The sequence below is a fragment of the Tubulanus polymorphus genome, chromosome 2 (genome assembly GCF_964204645.1).
Source record: "Tubulanus polymorphus chromosome 2, tnTubPoly1.2, whole genome shotgun sequence".
Taxonomy (NCBI): domain Eukaryota; kingdom Metazoa; phylum Nemertea; class Palaeonemertea; order Tubulaniformes; family Tubulanidae; genus Tubulanus; species Tubulanus polymorphus.
In genome coordinates, this window is record NC_134026.1 from 9,437,527 (window position 1) to 9,456,851 (window position 19,325).

The 19,325-nt window shown below is 36.9% G+C and overlaps 2 protein-coding genes across 4 annotated transcripts; one reads left to right on the forward strand and one right to left on the reverse strand.

The window, feature by feature from the left end:
- The first annotated feature begins 42 nt into the window (after positions 1 to 42).
- Positions 43 to 11,822, forward strand: LOC141900507 (cysteine protease ATG4C-like). The gene is made up of 10 exons (XM_074787427.1): positions 43 to 121; positions 2,677 to 3,684; positions 4,937 to 5,020; positions 5,094 to 5,294; positions 5,959 to 6,148; positions 6,983 to 7,056; positions 8,643 to 8,906; positions 9,405 to 9,481; positions 9,602 to 9,721; positions 10,568 to 11,822. Exons 2-10 carry the CDS (start codon positions 2,778 to 2,780, stop codon positions 10,751 to 10,753), a joined length of 2,103 nt encoding a protein of 700 aa, XP_074643528.1. The 5' UTR covers positions 43 to 121; positions 2,677 to 2,777; the 3' UTR covers positions 10,754 to 11,822.
- A 370-nt stretch (positions 11,823 to 12,192) lies between these two features.
- LOC141900296 (GTP:AMP phosphotransferase AK3, mitochondrial-like) lies at positions 12,193 to 19,323 on the reverse strand. 3 transcript variants are annotated; one of them, XR_012618683.1, is made up of 6 exons: positions 19,052 to 19,323; positions 18,541 to 18,660; positions 16,782 to 16,954; positions 15,599 to 15,717; positions 15,151 to 15,335; positions 14,956 to 15,076 (listed from the first exon to the last, which is right to left on the reverse strand). XR_012618683.1 is itself a non-coding variant. In XM_074787115.1 (5 exons), exons 1-5 carry the CDS (start codon positions 19,266 to 19,268, stop codon positions 14,962 to 14,964), a joined length of 744 nt encoding a protein of 247 aa, XP_074643216.1. In that variant the 5' UTR covers positions 19,269 to 19,323; the 3' UTR covers positions 12,193 to 14,961. The 3 variants fall into 3 exon arrangements, 2 of the variants coding, with proteins under 2 accessions (XP_074643216.1, XP_074643217.1); XM_074787115.1 differs by lacking the exon at positions 15,151 to 15,335 and having other exon boundaries at positions 12,193 to 15,076; XM_074787116.1 differs by lacking the exons at positions 14,956 to 15,076; positions 15,151 to 15,335 and adding an exon at positions 15,370 to 15,401.
- Between the last annotated feature and the right edge of the window lie 2 nt (positions 19,324 to 19,325).

Here is a 19,325-nt window from a genome sequence, read left to right on the forward strand (position 1 = left end):
GATCGGGGTATCCCGCCGTATGACGGCATCATTCCAAGGGAACCCGGAAATACTGGATGAATTGATAAACACTGATTTGTGCTTGAACACGACAAAAAATGACAAAAACCTCTGAAAATAGGTATGTTCAGGATTCGATTTATGCCATACAAATTTGTCACATTATTGGTTAGGGTGAAACAAGTAAAATAGAGAGACAGGGCGGGACAGCCAGCCTGCATCTCACCCCGGTCCAGCAGTTCAGTAGTGCAGTACTCAGTCAGTGCAGTGCCAGACGAGCGGCAGCAGTAGTGTCTTGTCTCTACCACAACAGACAGAAAGATATCTCTGTTGCTCTACCGTAATGATCCTAACCATCTGTGGTACATCAGACACAAAGATTCTTGGTGAAGTTGCACCCTGAATTAAAAAGAACACGCATTGCCAATTGGCATGGTATGGATGGTAAATTTTGCGAGAACAGAATTGTGGTAATGTCTATTTATCAATTGATGAGACCTGTTTTTCTGGGATATGTTGCTTTCTTTTTGGGGTACATAGGCCTACCTCATTTATGTCAACAGAATGCCAAAAATCGCGGACAACAACTGAATATCCGATATTATTCCAGTTCTGTACCAATTAGAAGGATTGCTAAAAAGTCTCCTTTAATTCAGTTGAATAGGAGAGAAAATCCTCCATTTTGTTAAATTTCTTGGATTTGAACATTGTTCCACTATGTTCTTTATATTGTTGTAATAGTGTTGCAAATCTAGCCGGTGTAGTTCATTCATAGAATTTGTATTTTTATTCTATGGTTCATTGTTATCACTGTAGGCTTACTAAGCAACTAGAACAATATCCATCTTCGATGGGTTGGAAATTTATGGGCTCCTTTTATGCAGCTATCAATCTGCTGTCTGTACCCACCTCAGAGGATAGACGTCGACCTTGTCGATGCCTTGACGATCAGTTTTTGTAAGGATGGCAAAAGCCTGTCGATAACATGCGTAAGGATGGGTTGTTTGGATGTCGAATGTCTAGCATTATGAACTAGGGCAGAATGGTGAATGTCTGTCGATATATCGCCATTGAAATGACGATCTGTCTGTGTGATTTTAAGATAGTGTCAATGATATTTTTTAAATTAAATTATGAACAGGATTCGAACCGTACATAAACGTGATAACTATGGTACTAGGCCTATGGATTTCTGAAAAATATTCAGTTACGCAAATGAGTGTGAAGTTTGCAATTGTATCAAATTAGGTATTTTACCACCTGCCCTTCATCCTATAAATACAAGAAACATTCGGTATCTTTCATCATCTCATCACTGCGAACAAAATAAACCTCAGTCAAGTGAGAAAGCTGAAGAGCGCTTCTGTGTTTGAAATAACTTCATTCAGATGGACATAATACAATATGAGGCCAAATGATTAAATCTTTATTGGCCAAATTGACAACTTATGTTTCTATTGTCCCTCTTGCAAGTACCACAACAAAATGTAAACTTGTCCATGTCCATCTCATATGAATTTTCACAATAATTATCCAATTTGTCCAAATTGAATAATCTGAGGGTTGCATTTCAAACTTTATAACAGTCTGAACGATGGTCTGGCGATGTCTCTCCTTGATATTGATGTTAGTGATAGGCTGTCTATGGCTTGTGCCTGAAATCCTCGGCATATTGGTGATATCGAAGTCTTGACGATCAGTTTTTAAGGATAGCGATAGCCTGTCCATTCTCTGAGGGGGGTGGGTACAGAAAGCATATTGACAGCTGCATTAATGTCAACCTAATAAAATCCCGATTGAAAGCAATGTTCCTACCAGAAGCCTGGAGAATGTCTAACCATTTCTCGACATGCCCCTCTATTCCTGGATCCTTGATCTATGCCTAACACTAAATATTTGTTTACAAAGATTGCTCACCCAGTACTGAGAGTGACTGGTTCGTGTGTCTGGTATACCCCCCTGAATTTGGATAGGCTCCTTAAATGTCAGCCTAATAAATCCCAATTGACCTTTCTGATTAAAATTCAAGCAATGTTTCCTCCCTCCCATACGCCTGGAGTTATCCCTTTCTCGACATGCCCTTCATCAAGCAATGAAATGAAATTAGACCCTGAATCCTCATAAAATAGTTATCTTCACCATGAGAAACCATTCCTCCGTGTACATGCCAAGTTTCATGACCAAACAACAAATAGATTTCACTCAAACTGGTTATGAAAAACAACAGTTTCCCCTTTATAGTAGGCCTATAGATATGAGTAATCAAGGCCACCTTATAATGAGCCTATTTCAAGACCAATTTAATCTCAGTTCTACTCAACACCAGTCTTACGATTTTTGACCATAGGTAGTTAAGTTAAGACTGTGCAACTGGGCCCACTGATGCTCATTAATGCTGTCTAGCCTAATGCCAGATAAACATTAACCTGTCTGGTTTAGTTTCACGATTGGATATTTTCACAACGAAGCCTTCAGATTGTAAAAGCTTGCAACCAATTAGGCCACTATAAGTAAAGTAGCTGACAGCTTGGTCAGGCTCAAGTAAACTAAAATAGGCTTTCTTTGAAATTTGCTTTGAAATTTGTCTTGTCTCACCCACTCCCTAAACGAATTGTAAGAAATTGTGACAATTTCAGTTCCACTAACTAGCTTAATTCAGGAAGATTTTCTTTTCAGGTTTGTGGTGATACTGGAATGGAAGTCAAATTGAAATGTTGGTCAGAATCAAGAAAATTCATTCTTGTTGAGAGTGAAAGGAGAAAATCATAGTTAGGAAGATGGAGGTGTCCACTTCAAATTCGGCGTCGCCTATGACGAGCAGTAGTCCTATAGCTTGTCATGATGTGCCCATGCCAATCTATAAGCCTCATCGCCGCAACAGTTCAGAACGGAGAATGACAGGGAGTCGACTTTCGATGACATCGAGTTCTACGATTCCCGAAAATGATATTTTCGATCCTTGTTTCAATCATATAGACGTCGGGTCATCACTTTCCGTCGACGGATTCATAAATGTAAACCTGCCGAGTTATCACGATCTCGGGTATGGCGGTAGCCACCTCGCTTCGGCTGAGAAAATACCGTCGAATGGCAATCATCAGCACGGCCACAACGCCACGAGTGAAACGTCATTGAATCATCATCATCAACACCTAGTCTATCCTTCATCTTTGCTGCAGAATAAAACTGATCAAGGTGCTGTAACCGCCCGTCAAAAAGTACCGTCGATATCCGACGCGATTTCTTTGCGATCATGGAGCGAATTGAGCAGCGATCAAAATGAGCTATCGACGACGACCGATTCGAATCCGCCGACTTCACCGATGAAAATTCTGTCGAATAGACTGTTTTCCGGGTTCATGGCAGCGACAAAACCAACTGATCCGAGTCAAGGTGTCTTCTCCAGCGGGAGAAGTGGTGCTACGCCATCGAAATCTAGGCCTACAAGTAACTGTACCGATGATAAGGTAGAGAACAATACGGCGAAGAATCCATTTACGAATTGGATGAAGAGTCCTAGCCGGCAGGCGCAAAAACCGGCGCCTAGCAATCGATTGCAGCCGAAACTATCGATAACATCTTCTGCGCAACGTGAGGTTTCTAGTTACGATGATTCGGATGATTTGGTAAATCCAGATAAAGTAAAAACGAAGTTACTGTCTATGTGGAATAATGTTAAATATGGTAAGAGTTGCTTCGTGTGGTTCCCAAAGTAGTGGGAAATGGAGGAAACGTTGCAATTTAAAAACAATATTTCACAAACTGGCAATTTGATTTTCCTCTTATGCAAGAAATATTTTTTAAATCAATTCTGCACGTTCTGTAACGAAGTTTTAGGGTGTCATTTGCTAGTTCTAGGGAACCTTCTTCAGCAATTTTTCTCAAAATTCAATTACAGTAGATCAACCATGGGCTTTAGTCAATAGATCAACTAGTTACTTCTAAAATGTTGATGTCCTTATAGTGTCCTATCTTAAATCGATAATTATTTTCTTATTGTGAACCGATGCCATTTAAGTTAAGCCCTCGAAATAAGATCAAGTCAATCCTTTATTGCACAGTAAACGCTTCTGCCTAATTTTACAATTTATTTACCAAAAAATATAATCCCGGGGTACCCCTTCCATTACCAACTTTTTGGAACATCGCTATGTGCGCATGTGCACCAATGCAATAATAAAATTTGGCTCCGCGTCATTGAAAATGCTATAGTCCTTGTGAATAAAATTAAAGTAGATGAAAATTGATTAAAAAATCGTCGAAGTGCTGATAGATTCATGTTGTGGCTGTCTTTCTGTGTCGAATGGACTAATTTTGAACAATATCTAACGCATTCTACACTTTTACACTTGATTATGAAAAAGGGACAGAAATCCTTTCACATTTGCAAGAAACCCATGAAATTTCATGCTTTCGGTATTATTCAAAGACAATAGAGGATGATAGAGTTAAAGTGCTTATAGATTCTGTAAATATAAGATATTTTTTACCAATCCCCGCTGAAATTGAGAAAATCAAGATAATTTTCATCATTTACATTTAATCGCGAACTTGAGACAAATTTGAGAGTTGGCCCGAGGATAGCTCGCGCTGTATTATATATAATCTACTCAAAGACAGCAGATTCCGTTTATCATATCTTATATGAATGAAAACCTTTCCAACAAGTTTCTCGCTGATTGTGATGGTCTATCTTGAAAAATAAAAAAGTTTTACACTGGTGAATATTTTCAAGTCACATTTTTTATCTAAAATGTGACTTAAAAAACAATCACTCTAATTTGAAAATAAGGGACCATTGTTGCTATGTTACAAGGTCCGCAACAATTGAAAACAAATCAATGGCAGTCTGTGCAGCGGCCAGATATTACACTATTATGACGGAAATAGTTGGTAATGTTACCTTTCTTTAAACCTTACTATCTTCAAATTGTAGGTTGGACTGTCAAGTTGAAAACAAACTTCAATGAAAACGCCCCGTTATTTCTGTTAGGCCGGTGTTATCACCGGAAAATTGACGGTAAGCCATCATATTTCTGAATCATTAGAATTTGTGATTTCGAAGTGAAGCATGATTGATTATTCAATTTCAGAGTCTCAATCAAATGACCACAGAGTTTCAAGTTTAGAACAGTTCAGACAAGATTTCAGTAGTCGTTTATGGTTCACATATCGTCGTGAATTCCCACAGCTTACGGGTTCGACTCTAACGACTGATTGTGGCTGGGGCTGCATGCTACGTAGTGGACAAATGATGCTCGCTCAGGCCCTTATCTTGCATTTTTTAGGAAGAGGTAAAATAATAATAGCCGCATTCACACTATTACTAGTTATTCCTTTCCTAATTTGGCCTGTAGTCCTACCTAGAGCGGACCAATTTAGAAGAGACCAAATCAATGCTGTACGTTCATAGATGTTTTAGATCAGCTATTATCAGTGGTCCAGCTAGACACAATACTGTGATTGACAGCAATTAATGCAATGTCTCTTTTCACACAGAGAAAGGGTCCATTCTAAAATTTAGAATGCCCTTGGATTGGTCTTAATGCTCAGTTTAAATTGGACCGTATTAAAAAGAAACAGAGGTTTTGCTATTGTGAACACTTTTCCATTCTATGAATTGTGAATGTGGCTTAAATCTAGTACTAATTTTGGTTTTGGTCCATCCAGCCTAATAAACAACTTGCATGCAACATTGTTAACTATTCTTATTTTTGATCATCTCTTCCTCTTAGTGATGAATTTGTATTGTGGGTAGCAGTCTATTTTGGTGTGCCCTTTTACATTGCTTGAACTCTGATTTATGCATGAAAAACCGACACAACCAGAATATTTGTGACAAATGCAAGTTATCAATAGATCTGTTGCTTCCTAAATGATGATAAAGAATGATAGTGTATGGTTATTTGTTTAGTATAAGGTATTATGAAAAATTAAGAAAATGTCTGATTTTTCTAGATTGGAGATGGTATTCATTTCAAGATGTCCACCATCGAGCGCTACACCGTCAGATAATCCGCTGGTTCGGCGACCTGCCCAGTAATCAGAATCCATTCTCAGTGCATCGTCTAGTCAAGTTCGGAGAAACGTGTCTTGATAAAAAACCAGGAGATTGGTATGGCCCTGCATCGGTTGCACATATCATGAGGTATGTTGGATACGCCTATGAGATAATAAGATTACAGTCCAGTGGTCAAACAGTTGCTCAAAAGTTGGTTTGAGTTATCCAGTGAATAAATACCATAGTAATGACGCAATCTATAATTGTCACTAGGGAATATCTCCTGGTTAACGTAAACCAGCCTTTAAAAAACCTGCCCCAGTTTTAGGTTAAGTTAAAATCAACAAGGTTATACCCAGTAACTGACATACCATGACAATCAAAACTGCATCGTACCATGGTACGTATTTGATGGTTAACTTTAATCAACTTTTGAGCAAACTGCCCCAGTTTTTCTAGCCTGCTTGGTATGCTATCGCATGATAGTATATAGCCCAGGCTTGTAGCCTATGTGTACTGAATAATGGGTGCTGAAAGCTAGAGTCTTCACCTAATAAGTATTGTCTTGTTCTATAAAAAATACATTCATTAGGAATAATGCATTGGTAGAAGATGAAGATCTTATAAGAATCAGTGGAAAGTCATACCTCTCGCCTAGGTGTAATTGCATTCACTATTTGTTTGTTTTTAATGTCAAAGTCATTTGTGTAAACCTTTTCTGTTTTTGCTGTGGGATCATACATTTATTACGTACGCATTAGGGGAGGGAGGGGTCAGTGCAATTGCGTACTGTAATGCTTAATGTATTAATGTATGGGTACGTAATAAATGAATGATCCCTGATGATCTAAGATATTTTGTATGAGTACCTACCGGTACATGCATACCTAAGAAATCTCCCCTAAAAAATTGGTTACCCAGTTGTCAAGTTTTCTGGTAGAAATCGCTTCAAAAATGTTTCATTTTTTCATTCGATTTCAGGGAAGCGATGGATCACGCATACGAATTGAATCCTCTTTTAGAAATGTGTGTTTACGTGGCGTATGACTGTACAGGTAAAAAGAAAAACCTTTTTTAAAAATCGAAAGGTATCTCTATTTTCTTCAAATCGCTACTAGTCCTACAGTTTTGATCAGATCAATTCCAAATTTGGTATGAATGTTCTATGGACCTAGGCCTATAAAGTTACAGAGCCATTTTTAGCCCATTTGGGACTTTAGTCCCAGCGGGCTATTGCGTTCACTTTTCGTCCGTCGTACGTAGACTGAATCCAGTTATTTTGGGAAGTTTTGAAGACGCTTCAATGTAATGTCTTGATATTTGGGTTACACATGTATCTACCCTTGACACATCTTCAGCCCAAAAACTGGCCCGTCTGAATCAAGATGGCCGACTGGCAGCCATTGTTGTTCGCCAAGATCAACACTTTTTACATATTTTTGAACTTTTTGAGGGAAATTTTTAAGACGCTTTGATCAATTACCTTGATCTTTCGGATGTATGTGAATCCCCCCAGGGCCCATCAGCCTAAAAAAAATTGGGTTGATCGGACTCAAGATGACCGTCTTATGACCTTTTTTAGTGCCCAAAAATGTCAATTTTGGCCTGAATTCTGAGTCCTGTAGCTCCCTACTGGTTTGCCATTTCTCATTGCAATTTGTGATGGGTATTCTTTGAAAAGGGATGTTTTATACCTGAGACCGGTATATTTGATCAGCCAATTATGACGCAATTGGCGGCCATCTTGGTATCATCAGTACTCATTCGTAGGTGGGAAAAAGTCTTTCCACATTATATTGATACCTAAGCGTATTTTGTTACCACAATCAATTAGAAACTTGTAGCGCATAACGTTTTCTATGATTGTGGTGAGTTTCAAGGTCATTGGTTTTTGTATATGGCCACCAGGGGGTGTTGAATAATACAATATCTTAGTATTTCTATATTATATTCGTATCAATGCATATTTTGTAACCACAATCAATTGCAAAGTTGTAGCTCATGACATCATCTATGGTTGTGGCAAGTTTTAAGGCCATTAGTTATTCTATATGGTCACCAGGGGGCGTAGAATAACTTAGTATTTCCTTATTATATTGGTACCTAGGCATATTTTGTTACCATGATCAATTACAAAGTTATAGTTCGTGATATGTTCTATGATTGTGGTGAGTTTCAAGGTCATTGGGTTTGGAATATGGTCACCAGGGGGCGTTGAATAACTTAGTATTTCCATATTAAATTGGTAACGAGGCATATTTTGTTATCACAATCAATTACAAAATCGTAGCTGCTGACATGTTCTATGATTGTGGTTAGTTTCAAGGTCATTGGTTTTTGTATATGGTCACCAGGGGCGTTGAATATTTAAATTGTTAGATTGTTGAGCATTTGGAACCACTTCCCAAGTGGGCATGGTGTCCCTGGACCCCTAGTTAGTATAGTGCGTAGTAGGCCTGTAGAGGATTTCTGATGTCATGAGCTTGATTAACCATTTCATGAATTTATGTTTGAATGGATTAGTTATACAGCCAATTACTCAAATTCATTTCCAATAAATAAATGAAAACGAAATTTACTTTGGTGATTGTCCCAATATGGAGAAATATAGATTTTCACATTGCGTTGTATCCATTGACAGTTTACATTCAAGATGTTGTGGATTTGTGTACAACTCGTCCTAGGAGCTCATCAACAAAAAATGATGCAACTGATGAAACAGAAACCGCTACTGTAGCAGACGACTACTGGAGACCTGTCATTATGCTGATCCCTATCCGGTTGGGTGGTGATAAACTGAACGCGATTTATATGCCTTGTGTGCAAAGTCTGTTTGCTCAAGACAATTGCCTCGGTATCATTGGTGGACGACCGAAACACTCCTTGTATTTTGTTGGTTTTCAAGGTAATCTTTTTGAAGTTAATATCTTGCACTGGCTGATTTAACGGGCTTAAGTTGAAAAAGGCACTGTCACAGCAAAGGGTGATACTGGTACCAAACCACTAAGGACTCCCAAGCTAAAATTTACTGTATTGGTTAGTTCAATTGAATTAACACCTAGGTTAAAAGTTTAAACCAGTCCATAAAACTGACCTTTGAGGCTTCATTTGTGTGGTGTAAGGGATCATATCTAGCAAGCAATAGCATTCAGGAAAAACGAACAATATAATTTTTACTGCTGAGCACTTAAGCACTTAAAATCTTTAGCAGTGTGTGAACAAAAACTGTTATGTATATACTCGCTTTGCATCCGAGGTGAGATAGAATGCGAATCCAGCTTATGTATCTCGCTTCATCATGTTTCAATGATGACATTCATGACTAATGAAATGTGATAATGATTACGTGTAATTGTGGGACATGAATATATATGATAATATTCTTTATTTACTTTATCTACAGATGATAAACTGATTCACTTGGATCCGCATTACTGCCAAGATGTTGTTGATATGAAAGCGCGGGATTTTCCCTTAAACGTAATTATGTTTCACCTATTGAATCAATTGGGTGGTGGATACTCGGTACCAATTATATCAGTGAGCTGTTTGTCAAATCTTACGGCTATTACAATGTTGTGTTTCTTGTTCTTTTCTCAGACATTCCATTGTCTTTCTCCACGAAAGATGTCAATCAGCCGTATGGATCCTAGTTGTACTATTGGATTCTATTGCAAAAAGAAAGAGGACTTTTTCAACTTTGTTGAGCAAACGAAAGAGGTATGTGTTGTGAATAGTTGAAGATAATTATTTCTTCCTGAAACATCAAGTATCTGCAACCCGCTATTTTCACAGCAAATATTTTCTTCGAATATTCATGCATTTAATTGGCCTTCAAAAAGCCAGCATTGTTATATGTTCATATATTGACAGAGCTTTCGAAGTTTAACAAACCTCAACTAACTATTCTAGGGGCGTTGGAACAAGGCACACATTGGGCTGACTGTAGATAGATATTCAAGTTGGGGGGCTTGCCTTTGAAAAAACTACCGTTATGTATTCTGACCACTTGTAAACTTGCTAATATCCTCTCAGACAGAGCCGCGACTGCATAATATATGGGGTAGCACCAGTGGGATTTGTAATGCGGGACTGATAAGGCACTGGCAAGGGTGACCGGGGTGGTTCGGGTGCTCCAGTATTGTATCGGATGAGGGCTGCACGTCGCCCCTCTAAGCAACAAAGAGCGTATGAGGATTGGCACACCTTTATGATGCACAGTACTGCCGGTATTCCGGTTATAAGACTCGGATAGCACTTTTTCAATGGCTGATAATCACTATTACCTTAGTGCTCGTCTGAACATTTGGGCATCAGGATTAATTCAGTGGTAAACTTGCACTATTGAAGTACTCACGAAGATGAAGAAATATATTAATGTTAGTGGAATGAATAAATTGAACTCCCTTATCATGTAAGGAAATTCTTCCGGTATCCTAGTATTCAAGGTTATTAGGCACTAACCCTCGCATAGGATTTCGATGAGAATGGAAATTATACTGTGGTTACAAATAGGCTATGATGTTTATGGTAGTGATCATAATAAATGTTTTCTCTTTATTCTAGTTGATTTGTCCTCCAATGCAGAAGTCACAATATCCGATGTTCATATTCGTCGACGGTCACAACGAGCACACTGGATTAGATCATATCTGTCAGGAGGAGGAACGTTATCTGCGCATTCAACACCGAGACAGCGATGGCAAAATGAGAAAACAATCAGTTTCTTCGGAAGATTTCGTATTTCTATGAGATCGAATGGCGATGAAATTAGAGAATACTGCGAACATAAGATACGGTAAACTATGGATATGTCATCACATAATAGAGGTGTAACTGATTCATCATATAAATATCAAACAGACCGTGGTGGCCAGACTATGTTACAACTATCTAAGTACTTCAGGCGCTACTGTTCTATTAGTTGAGTCCTCTTTGAAACCAGTAAATTCTTCAACAGTATGCATCACTATTGGCTTAAGTACTGAAAATTCATTCATCCCATCTTTACTGAATAATGCACACCTCTGCAAAATCTCTAGTAGCTGAACTCTTTTTCAACAACTTTTACTATTGCACGAGAATAAAATCTTGATTGCCTAGGTATAAATTTTGTGTACTTTTTTTAAATACCATACCTAAAGCTAAAATATCATCATGCTGACATGTAAATTTATTGCTGACAGTTATACAAGTGTTCATTATGACTGTCTTCTAATGATATATCTACTGAGTTTTCTAGTGTCTGCCACTGAAATGCTGTTATTTTACGCTTCACTATTCAAAGCAATTTTCTTTTATAATGTGCACATTTATATCGCATAACTCTGTCCGGTTAGGTTGGAAATATGCTGTGTATAATGTACCAATCAGTCATTTGTGGGAACAAATTTCTAGCTGGTATATTGTTGCATTTACCCTCTGCGTCCAAAACCTGGTCATCTCGGAACAATTGCTTAAACATCCCAGCAGGATCCTAAAACGTAGACAGTCTGATGGATAAGGTCCTGCACCGGGAATCTAACAGCAGATCTTGGCTTTACCGTCCCCTCCCTGAATACTGGTAGTCTTTAGACACATGATCGTATCGTGTTTAACCTAATATAACTCTGATCATGGATGGATGTATCATATATTATCCAGTTTGAGAGTGGTGGGTTATATCCGTAGTTTACTGTATAACATTTTAGTTTGATAATTAAGTACATGTATATTTCATGAACACTTGAATTAGTATGTGGTAGAAATGTATCGATCGGTTTGTACATGTAATTGTTGTGTATTTTATATTTAATTTTCGTTGCTGAAATTTATAATAAATTGTTGGTATAAATTAATTTAGGTTCATAATAGACCTGTAATTTTGTTTTTCATTTCTGGGTTATTTGGAGTGGATGAGGAAAACAAACAACTCTTTTAATTGTTTTATCTCCAGATTTCAGAACAAATGCATTGCTATTCCTTTCCTTACTAAAAAAGTTACATCAAATATTCAATCATGGCAATTGATTACTCGAACGATATCTGCATAAATGGGCTTTATTGTCCAAATAAATGACTGACCAACTCACACAAGAACTGTTCAATATAATATATATATATATATATATATATATATATATATATATATATATATATATATATATATATATATATATATATATATATATATATATATAATTTTGATTTCACTTGAGCAAATTACATGTACATCATACAAATCAATTGAAACTTGTCTATTTAAAAAATGTAGAGTATCAACACTGATTATGTAAATATTAAGAAAGCAATATAAGCATATAAATCGAGAGACGTTATTCAATGAACACAATCAACAACAAAGCACCAATCAAGTTAACTACCGGGTATATGAAATGATCTGGAAAATTTACCACCGATTAAAAGATTAAAACAGCATCCAATAAGTGAGTCATCTTAAAAAGTGTGGTTTTCAAAGATAGTGGCAATCTTGGACACATAACTGAGCACCTTACATAATTATCAAGAACCAAAATCATTCTTAAGTACAGCACAGCTAATTCACATACCAGTACAAGGTACTAAAACATTTGAAACCTAATTTAGGTTTAAATAATTATCTCCAAAATGGTCAGTAAACCAATTTGAAAACGATATAGAATAATCAAAAGAAATAACTAGGACAGATTTTATTTGAACATTCAAATACCAGTACCACTAATTCATCTATGAGTAGTAAAGTAAGTAAAGTCTCTAAAATTACTTCAGATATCCAATATATATGTAAGAAATATAATCAAAAATGCATATATCTGTATATCTTATAACAACAATATACCGATTTTCAAAGGCACCTATTCTAAATTTCTACTGATAATAAGTTAATACTGATACTTTTACAATTTATGATTTCAGTAAAATATAGACATCTATATCAATTAGTCATAAAAAGCATTTAGTCAAAGGCGACATGAAAAAGCACAGGCATATAGCAATAATTATAATGCAATGCATATTAGAATTCTGATCAGTTTTAAAATTCTTCATTCAGCAGTACGGTAAATATCATGACATGGTGATCATTTTATTCTCGTCTTAAGTCTAGAAAAGAATTTTCGCTAATTCCAATGACCCTTCATTGTACACTGGTTCTCAGAACGCACTAATTCGGTCCAGATTTAGGACCATTGATACTGAAGTTTAATGGCCCTAAAAGATCAGTCATATAGCTGTAAATATGTTTTAGGGTAGAAGATTTAAAAATATAAATTCAGTTTTAGATTGCAGTTCGAGCCTTCAGTTGTTATTTCTAACACTCTTTAGCTTCAGTCCTGGGACACAAGACACTAGGAGAAAACCCTACAAAAAACATCAGAAATTCTGTTGGAAGTGAATATGTTCTATCACTAGGCATACATGCCTGATGATGGCTAATGGCTAATAGATAATAGCTGAAATATTGCACAACTTATTCACTTCCAACAGAATTTCTTTATTTTTCTGGACTAACTGTGGGACTTACCGATATGTTATTCCCACAGAGGAGAAAAAATTATAATCATCTAGGAGATAACTCACTATAGTATTATACTTGTAAGTGGCAGCAGAAATAGGAATACGAGTTATCTTTGCAGGTGGAATCAAACATCTTTATGATTCAAATAGATCTCGCTACACCATTTTCCTGTCAAACAATAAAACCAAAGTCTACTTATTCAGTAGATATGTAATTCATCCATACACGTTCATAAATCCAAATGGGTATCTAAGACCACTATTTGTAATACTGTATAATAACATATTCATTCAGACATGTTAAAATCAACATTAAATTGGCAGTAAAAACAAAAAATAATTGATACGATACAACAGTATTAGATGCATCGAAATATTGGAAGAAAATAGACAATTTCTTAAGTACCGGTACATAACAATTTTCTTTTTAACTACTACAAATTTCTTATATATAATGAACGGATAATCTAATTATTAAATGCCTTTTTCAATATTGCAACCGCAGTTGGCTCTGTTTTTTCTCAATAGTGGACATATCATAAACATTTCACTGGCAAATGAGGTGAGAATCAGGGAAGCTGAAAACATTTTCTGAACTTCATCTGACATTCTTATATGTCCAGAGCATACTGTCAACGATAGTTGTTAATAAATATCACAATTTCCATATACCTGTATGTCATGGTTTCTAGGTTCATATACCTGTAATGATAATACAGTAGCTAGCCAAACTAACTTCACATTCAAGATACAGATGTGCCTATCAATCATTAATACAGTAGAATCCATTATATGAAAAAACCTGCTATGTACAAATTCAAAAATTTAAATTAAAAGCAAGATTTATCATTATCAAAATAATCAGTGGATTTTTATCATATAATCGATTCTCCACGCCGGAGAGTGACTGGCTATTCTACTAGTACAGACAGTGCTTGCCTCGAATCTCACAGGTTGAATTTCGAGGCAGGCTAATCCCGGGGAAGTTAAGGTGAAAATAGGTCATCGGCACATGATTTAACTAAAAATCTTTAATACCGTATTTTCTCCGGGGAACGCGATATTCCCAGGCGCATCGAAGCAATTTTTGATTGGCACGGCCCATTGCCGATTTTTGACAGGTTTTATTATTGCTGTGGCGAATTTACTTCAATTTCGTCAAAAACATAGTATACAATGAAACAAACATGTCAATCAAGTCGCTACGGTTCCAACGCCACTGAATCCGAGGGAGGCAATCAGGGCTGTAAAATTCATATTCATATTCATTTTCATAAACTCTATAAAATCAATGAAAACAGCCTAGTAGAATCATAGAGCATTTTGTAACACTCCCAAACAACAGTAAGATGTGGAATGATTTACATCAAATAAATCTCTACAACTTATAACGCTACTCCCGTTGTTTGAAGTCATCAATCTCTTTGCCTTAGTACTTCAATATTCATACTCCATAGCCACTCTACTTAGTCGTATTGAGTGTAACCCTGATGAGGGATATACTCTCCCAATCTCGCGTGCACATGCGGCCAAATCTCATTTGTATACTTTCCTTTAAAATCGATAACTTTCTTTTGTTTCCTGAAATAGAAAAATGTACAGCCGGTATGTAGGCTACTTGATATGAGTTGAAATGTATGTATACTGAAACTAACCTAAATAAACCTAACTTGAACTAGATTTTGATCTAATTCACCCGGGCCTGACTCAAACTTTTATCCAGGTGCCAGTTGCAACTAGTCATGGTTTAGACGATTCTTGGATCTAGTTTCACCAGCGCAACTCGGCCCTTGCCCTGCATGTTAAATCATTAGGCAATAGCTGGTCTAGTTGAATTAACCTATGGCAGCATTCAGATACATGATTGAAGTACGTACAAAAAATGTCCATTTAACCACCTCCCTCCCTAGAATTATTCAGAATAATCATTTTCTCAGCGTTAAAAATCGAATTCATTGAAAACTTTCGCAAAATAACATTAGGGTATCGTCAATAACTCTGCAAATTGTCCAAGAGATCAGTAACAAACCATGCAATCATTCTCAAATTCAAAACAGCATGTCAACAAATTTTCATAAAAGCTACAAACTGATTTCTACTAACCTATAATAATTTAATACAGGTTCAGTCATCATTTTGTATTGTTCAAGGCGAGCGAATACTGTTTCCGGTTTGTCATCTTCACGCTGTGTAAGTTGTTCACCGGTCACATCATCTAGACCCTTGAAAATGTAAAGAATGCATCATTGAAAGTACAACGGGATGTATCAATCTATACGGATAAAGGCCTATCGCTATATAACTAATAAATAACTAATAAATGTAAAATAGCTATAGAACTAGTCAGCCCTGCATAAGTCGTAGTCCTTGGGACTGACAATTTTACTACGACTTACGTGATGTACGAGTTACGTGTAAGTCGTATTTTTATGAGTTATCTGTAAGTCGTGCTTTCATACGAATTCCGCGAATAACCCGTCAAAATACGATATATACGACGCTAAGATTCCTTCGTCATGTTCCTGGTTGTATCATGAGCAGATCCTATATCGCTCAATCAACCAATTAAAGCTGTCACGTGCACCATGCAGACAACGTCACAAGAAAGTTACATTGTAACTGTCTGAACACTTACACTGACAATATTGAAGCGTATTTTTTATCTGCTGCCGGCATATCGGGCTACGTTGTATTTTGAATGGAATCAGAAGATTTGGCTTCTAAAATTGATACGACTTACGTGAAAATGTTACTTATGAAGTACGAGTTATAAGCATAATTTCATAAGGTTTAAAGAAGAAAATCGGGACCAAATTGATTTTAAGAGATATGTGATGATACGACTAATTCGATGACGACTTATGCGGGGTTGACTGTAATGCCATTAACGTACTGCAGTTAGTCGATGGCTCCTGTGCTCAGAATGACTCCAATTTTTCATGTTGGGGAGAGCTTCATAAGCAAAGGCAGTGCAGCAGAGTTGGGCCGTTTTTTTATTATCAGTTGGATTACGGAACCGCCGCAGAATTTTTCCGATTCTAGGCATTTGAAAAAAATGTTATTCTTATTTTCTTTCCGCTGTCATATTGACATATTTTTTGGTCAAATTAATTAAGAACATTCTGCTTATGTCGTCTTTTGATAGGTAAAACATCCTTTTTCCCAAATGAAAAAATTGTGCTCTTTTTTACACAAAGTCCCCTTATGACATTTTGTTTCAATATAATTACAATATAATTAATATAATTAATAATAACATTGTACATGAACGTTGGATTGAACATACTGATTTTTTTGGTGGTTTGAATTCGGTGTGATAAATTCTTCCGCTCGTTTCATGGATCCAACGCCCTTTGATTCGGTCTACTATCGTATCAAATGGTATATCCAGATTCAATACCACATCGACAGGTTCCGCCAGAGCTAATGCTTCAGCTTGTATAACGGTTCTCGGAAATCCTATTTGAAGACAAAATAAGCAAAAGGCAAAATGTAACAATGGGGATTTGATATAAAATGCTAAGCTCACACTTTATGAACTCTAGAATTAAATTCAACAATTTTAAGTCAGCTTTTCGGAAAAGGGGCCACTATTTTTACAGCAAACTACAGTAGCCTCATTTAGACGCTTTTTTCTATTTTTTGGATTTCGGGATTTTTGGAGGAAATCTTTGGTGGGGTAAAGGGAAAAATTTTCAAAAAAACACTTTTTCTTTATTCAGAGGCGGTGTACACTTTTACGTGAGTAGGAGGGAGAAAAAGAAAAAAATAATAATTTCTTGCAGTTTCTTATTCGTCCAGATCAGAACTGTCTGACAAGTGGTTGGCTAGGGAGCGCCGAAGGCAGGATAAGGCAGCTGTGATGCTGCGGTGGTAGGTCTGAGGGTCTCCCCAAGTTTTAGATAAGAAGCTCTGGAGACATGATTTAGGAGGGATTCTGGGAGCACGACTTTTGTGGAATTCAAGCCTGTTTGAACAAGTTATGTTCTTACAACCAGCTCTTGTAAACTTGATGGAAAATTAGAGATAATCACCGTAACCACACACACTGGGCAACAGAGAAATGCCACTGATTGAATAAGATATCTTGTTTCTCATCACGGCAAGCCAGTTGACTAAGATGAGGTAACAAATTTTTTTTACAATTTCAAGAATTATCATAAATTAAAAAAAATATTTCTTCGGTTGTCAACACTGTCTGCTAAAAAGACTTCCATGTTTTTATGAACCCAAAGGGATGCAGAAACTGAAACAATATCAATTAACTCAATAAGACCTAACGGACACATTACTTCGACTTTAATCTATGAAATTAGATTTACCATTCAAGAATTTGCAACCACAGAGAGGGTTTGAGGCCCAACAATATCCAACGGAGAGGCATTGGTTCAAATTTCCGCTTGCACATAGGACAATCAAGCCTGCGAGCAGAGATCTGTAGCAAAGATCTTGCGAGCGGAACGAAATACTTTTATTGAAAATGTAAAAACTTGCGCAAGAATATCTTAGCACGACCGGGCGTGTGGGTTTTGTTCTTAAGATCAATTTTTATATGCCACTTTACAATCCTGATGCGAGCGGGCGATTTCGTTTTCAATTACAATTTTTGACGAGAAAATTCAGATGCGGGCAGTGATGAGAAACAACTTGGGTGCCTTTGATCCGTGCATCTGCGACAAAATTTAACCCTTTGAGTGCTGACTAATTTATACCCGAAAGTGCTTGGATGATTTGAAAATCTTTTGAAATTCCACCTCGGTGAGTTGTTTGACGGTAATTGCGGTGAATCGATAGTTATTGACATTAAACTGTTTGATAGGTGCTGCCATCTTTCAATCGAGTCTAACACTAATTATTAATAATATCAACACGTGATACAGCAAACAAGAAAAGTCTACTGATTTATACACCGCACTGTGGTGTTGACGTACTGAAAGAGTTGTTAAACATGCAATCATGTAACATGAACTGATCAATGAAGATGTGAAATCTATTAGAGACAAACTTTTTTAAGAATCGAATGAAGCTTGGTTAGACTAACATACCATCGAGTAACCAACTCTTTTTCCGTTTGCTGACAATTTCTGCCAAAATCATATCGATCATAATTTCATCCGGCACGAGATGACCCTTTTCGATGTACTTTTTAGCTTCCCTACCCGTAACTGTAAAAAAATAAGAAGACATCTAAATAAAATGATGCAAGTCGCGATTATTTAAGCCAAAGACTTAACGAGCATCCGATCTTTGCAATATAGGCGTATATCACAATATGTATTTTAGGTTGGCCAATTCGCTCTGGGAGCGATTCAACGACATCATTTCTTAGTAACGGCATTCGGATGTTGATAGAGCAGCAATTATTCCATGTCGCCGGGTTTTGGGCATGTATCGATTTAAAACCATTTTCATTTTTATTTAGGAACGTTCACGATACGATCACAAAAATCGAATGATCGCCAAAGCGTCTTAGGCCTATATTAAGATCGGGTGACACTATAACGTATACCATTTCTCGTGAAATCACTAAATCTGCTTACACCAAAATGGACTAACCTGTACTGTTGAGCTGGTGGCGAAGCATGTCCCCACTCGACAAATGAAAAACATCGAAATCTTTGATAATTCTTTGAGAAATCGTTCCTTTACCAGATCCAGGAGGCCCGGTTATCATCGCTCGACCTAATCGTGCGAATGAACTCATTTTACAGCTAACAATAAAGAAACTACAGATGAAAAATGGAACTGTACATATACATAGAAGTGGGGACATGTAATTTTGGACCTTCAGCAGTAGGCAGGGGGCGTGTGTGTGTGCAACTCCACAATC

Coding starts and splice junctions, on each gene's coding strand:
- LOC141900296 (XM_074787115.1), bottom strand. CDS start 19,268: ATGTCCCCACTTCTATGTATATGTACAGTTCCATTTTTCATCTGTAGT. Junction 16,955..18,540: donor AAAGAGTTGGTTACTCGATG/GTATGTTAGTCT, acceptor GTCTTCAAATAG/GATTTCCGAGAACCGTTATA. Junction 15,077..15,598: donor CCTGTATTAAATTATTATAG/GTTAGTAGAAAT, acceptor TTTCTATTTCAG/GAAACAAAAGAAAGTTATCG.
- LOC141900507 (XM_074787427.1), top strand. CDS start 2,778: ATGGAGGTGTCCACTTCAAATTCGGCGTCGCCTATGACGAGCAGTAGT. Junction 9,482..9,601: donor CGCGGGATTTTCCCTTAAAC/GTAATTATGTTT, acceptor TTCTTTTCTCAG/ACATTCCATTGTCTTTCTCC. Junction 9,722..10,567: donor TTGTTGAGCAAACGAAAGAG/GTATGTGTTGTG, acceptor TCTTTATTCTAG/TTGATTTGTCCTCCAATGCA.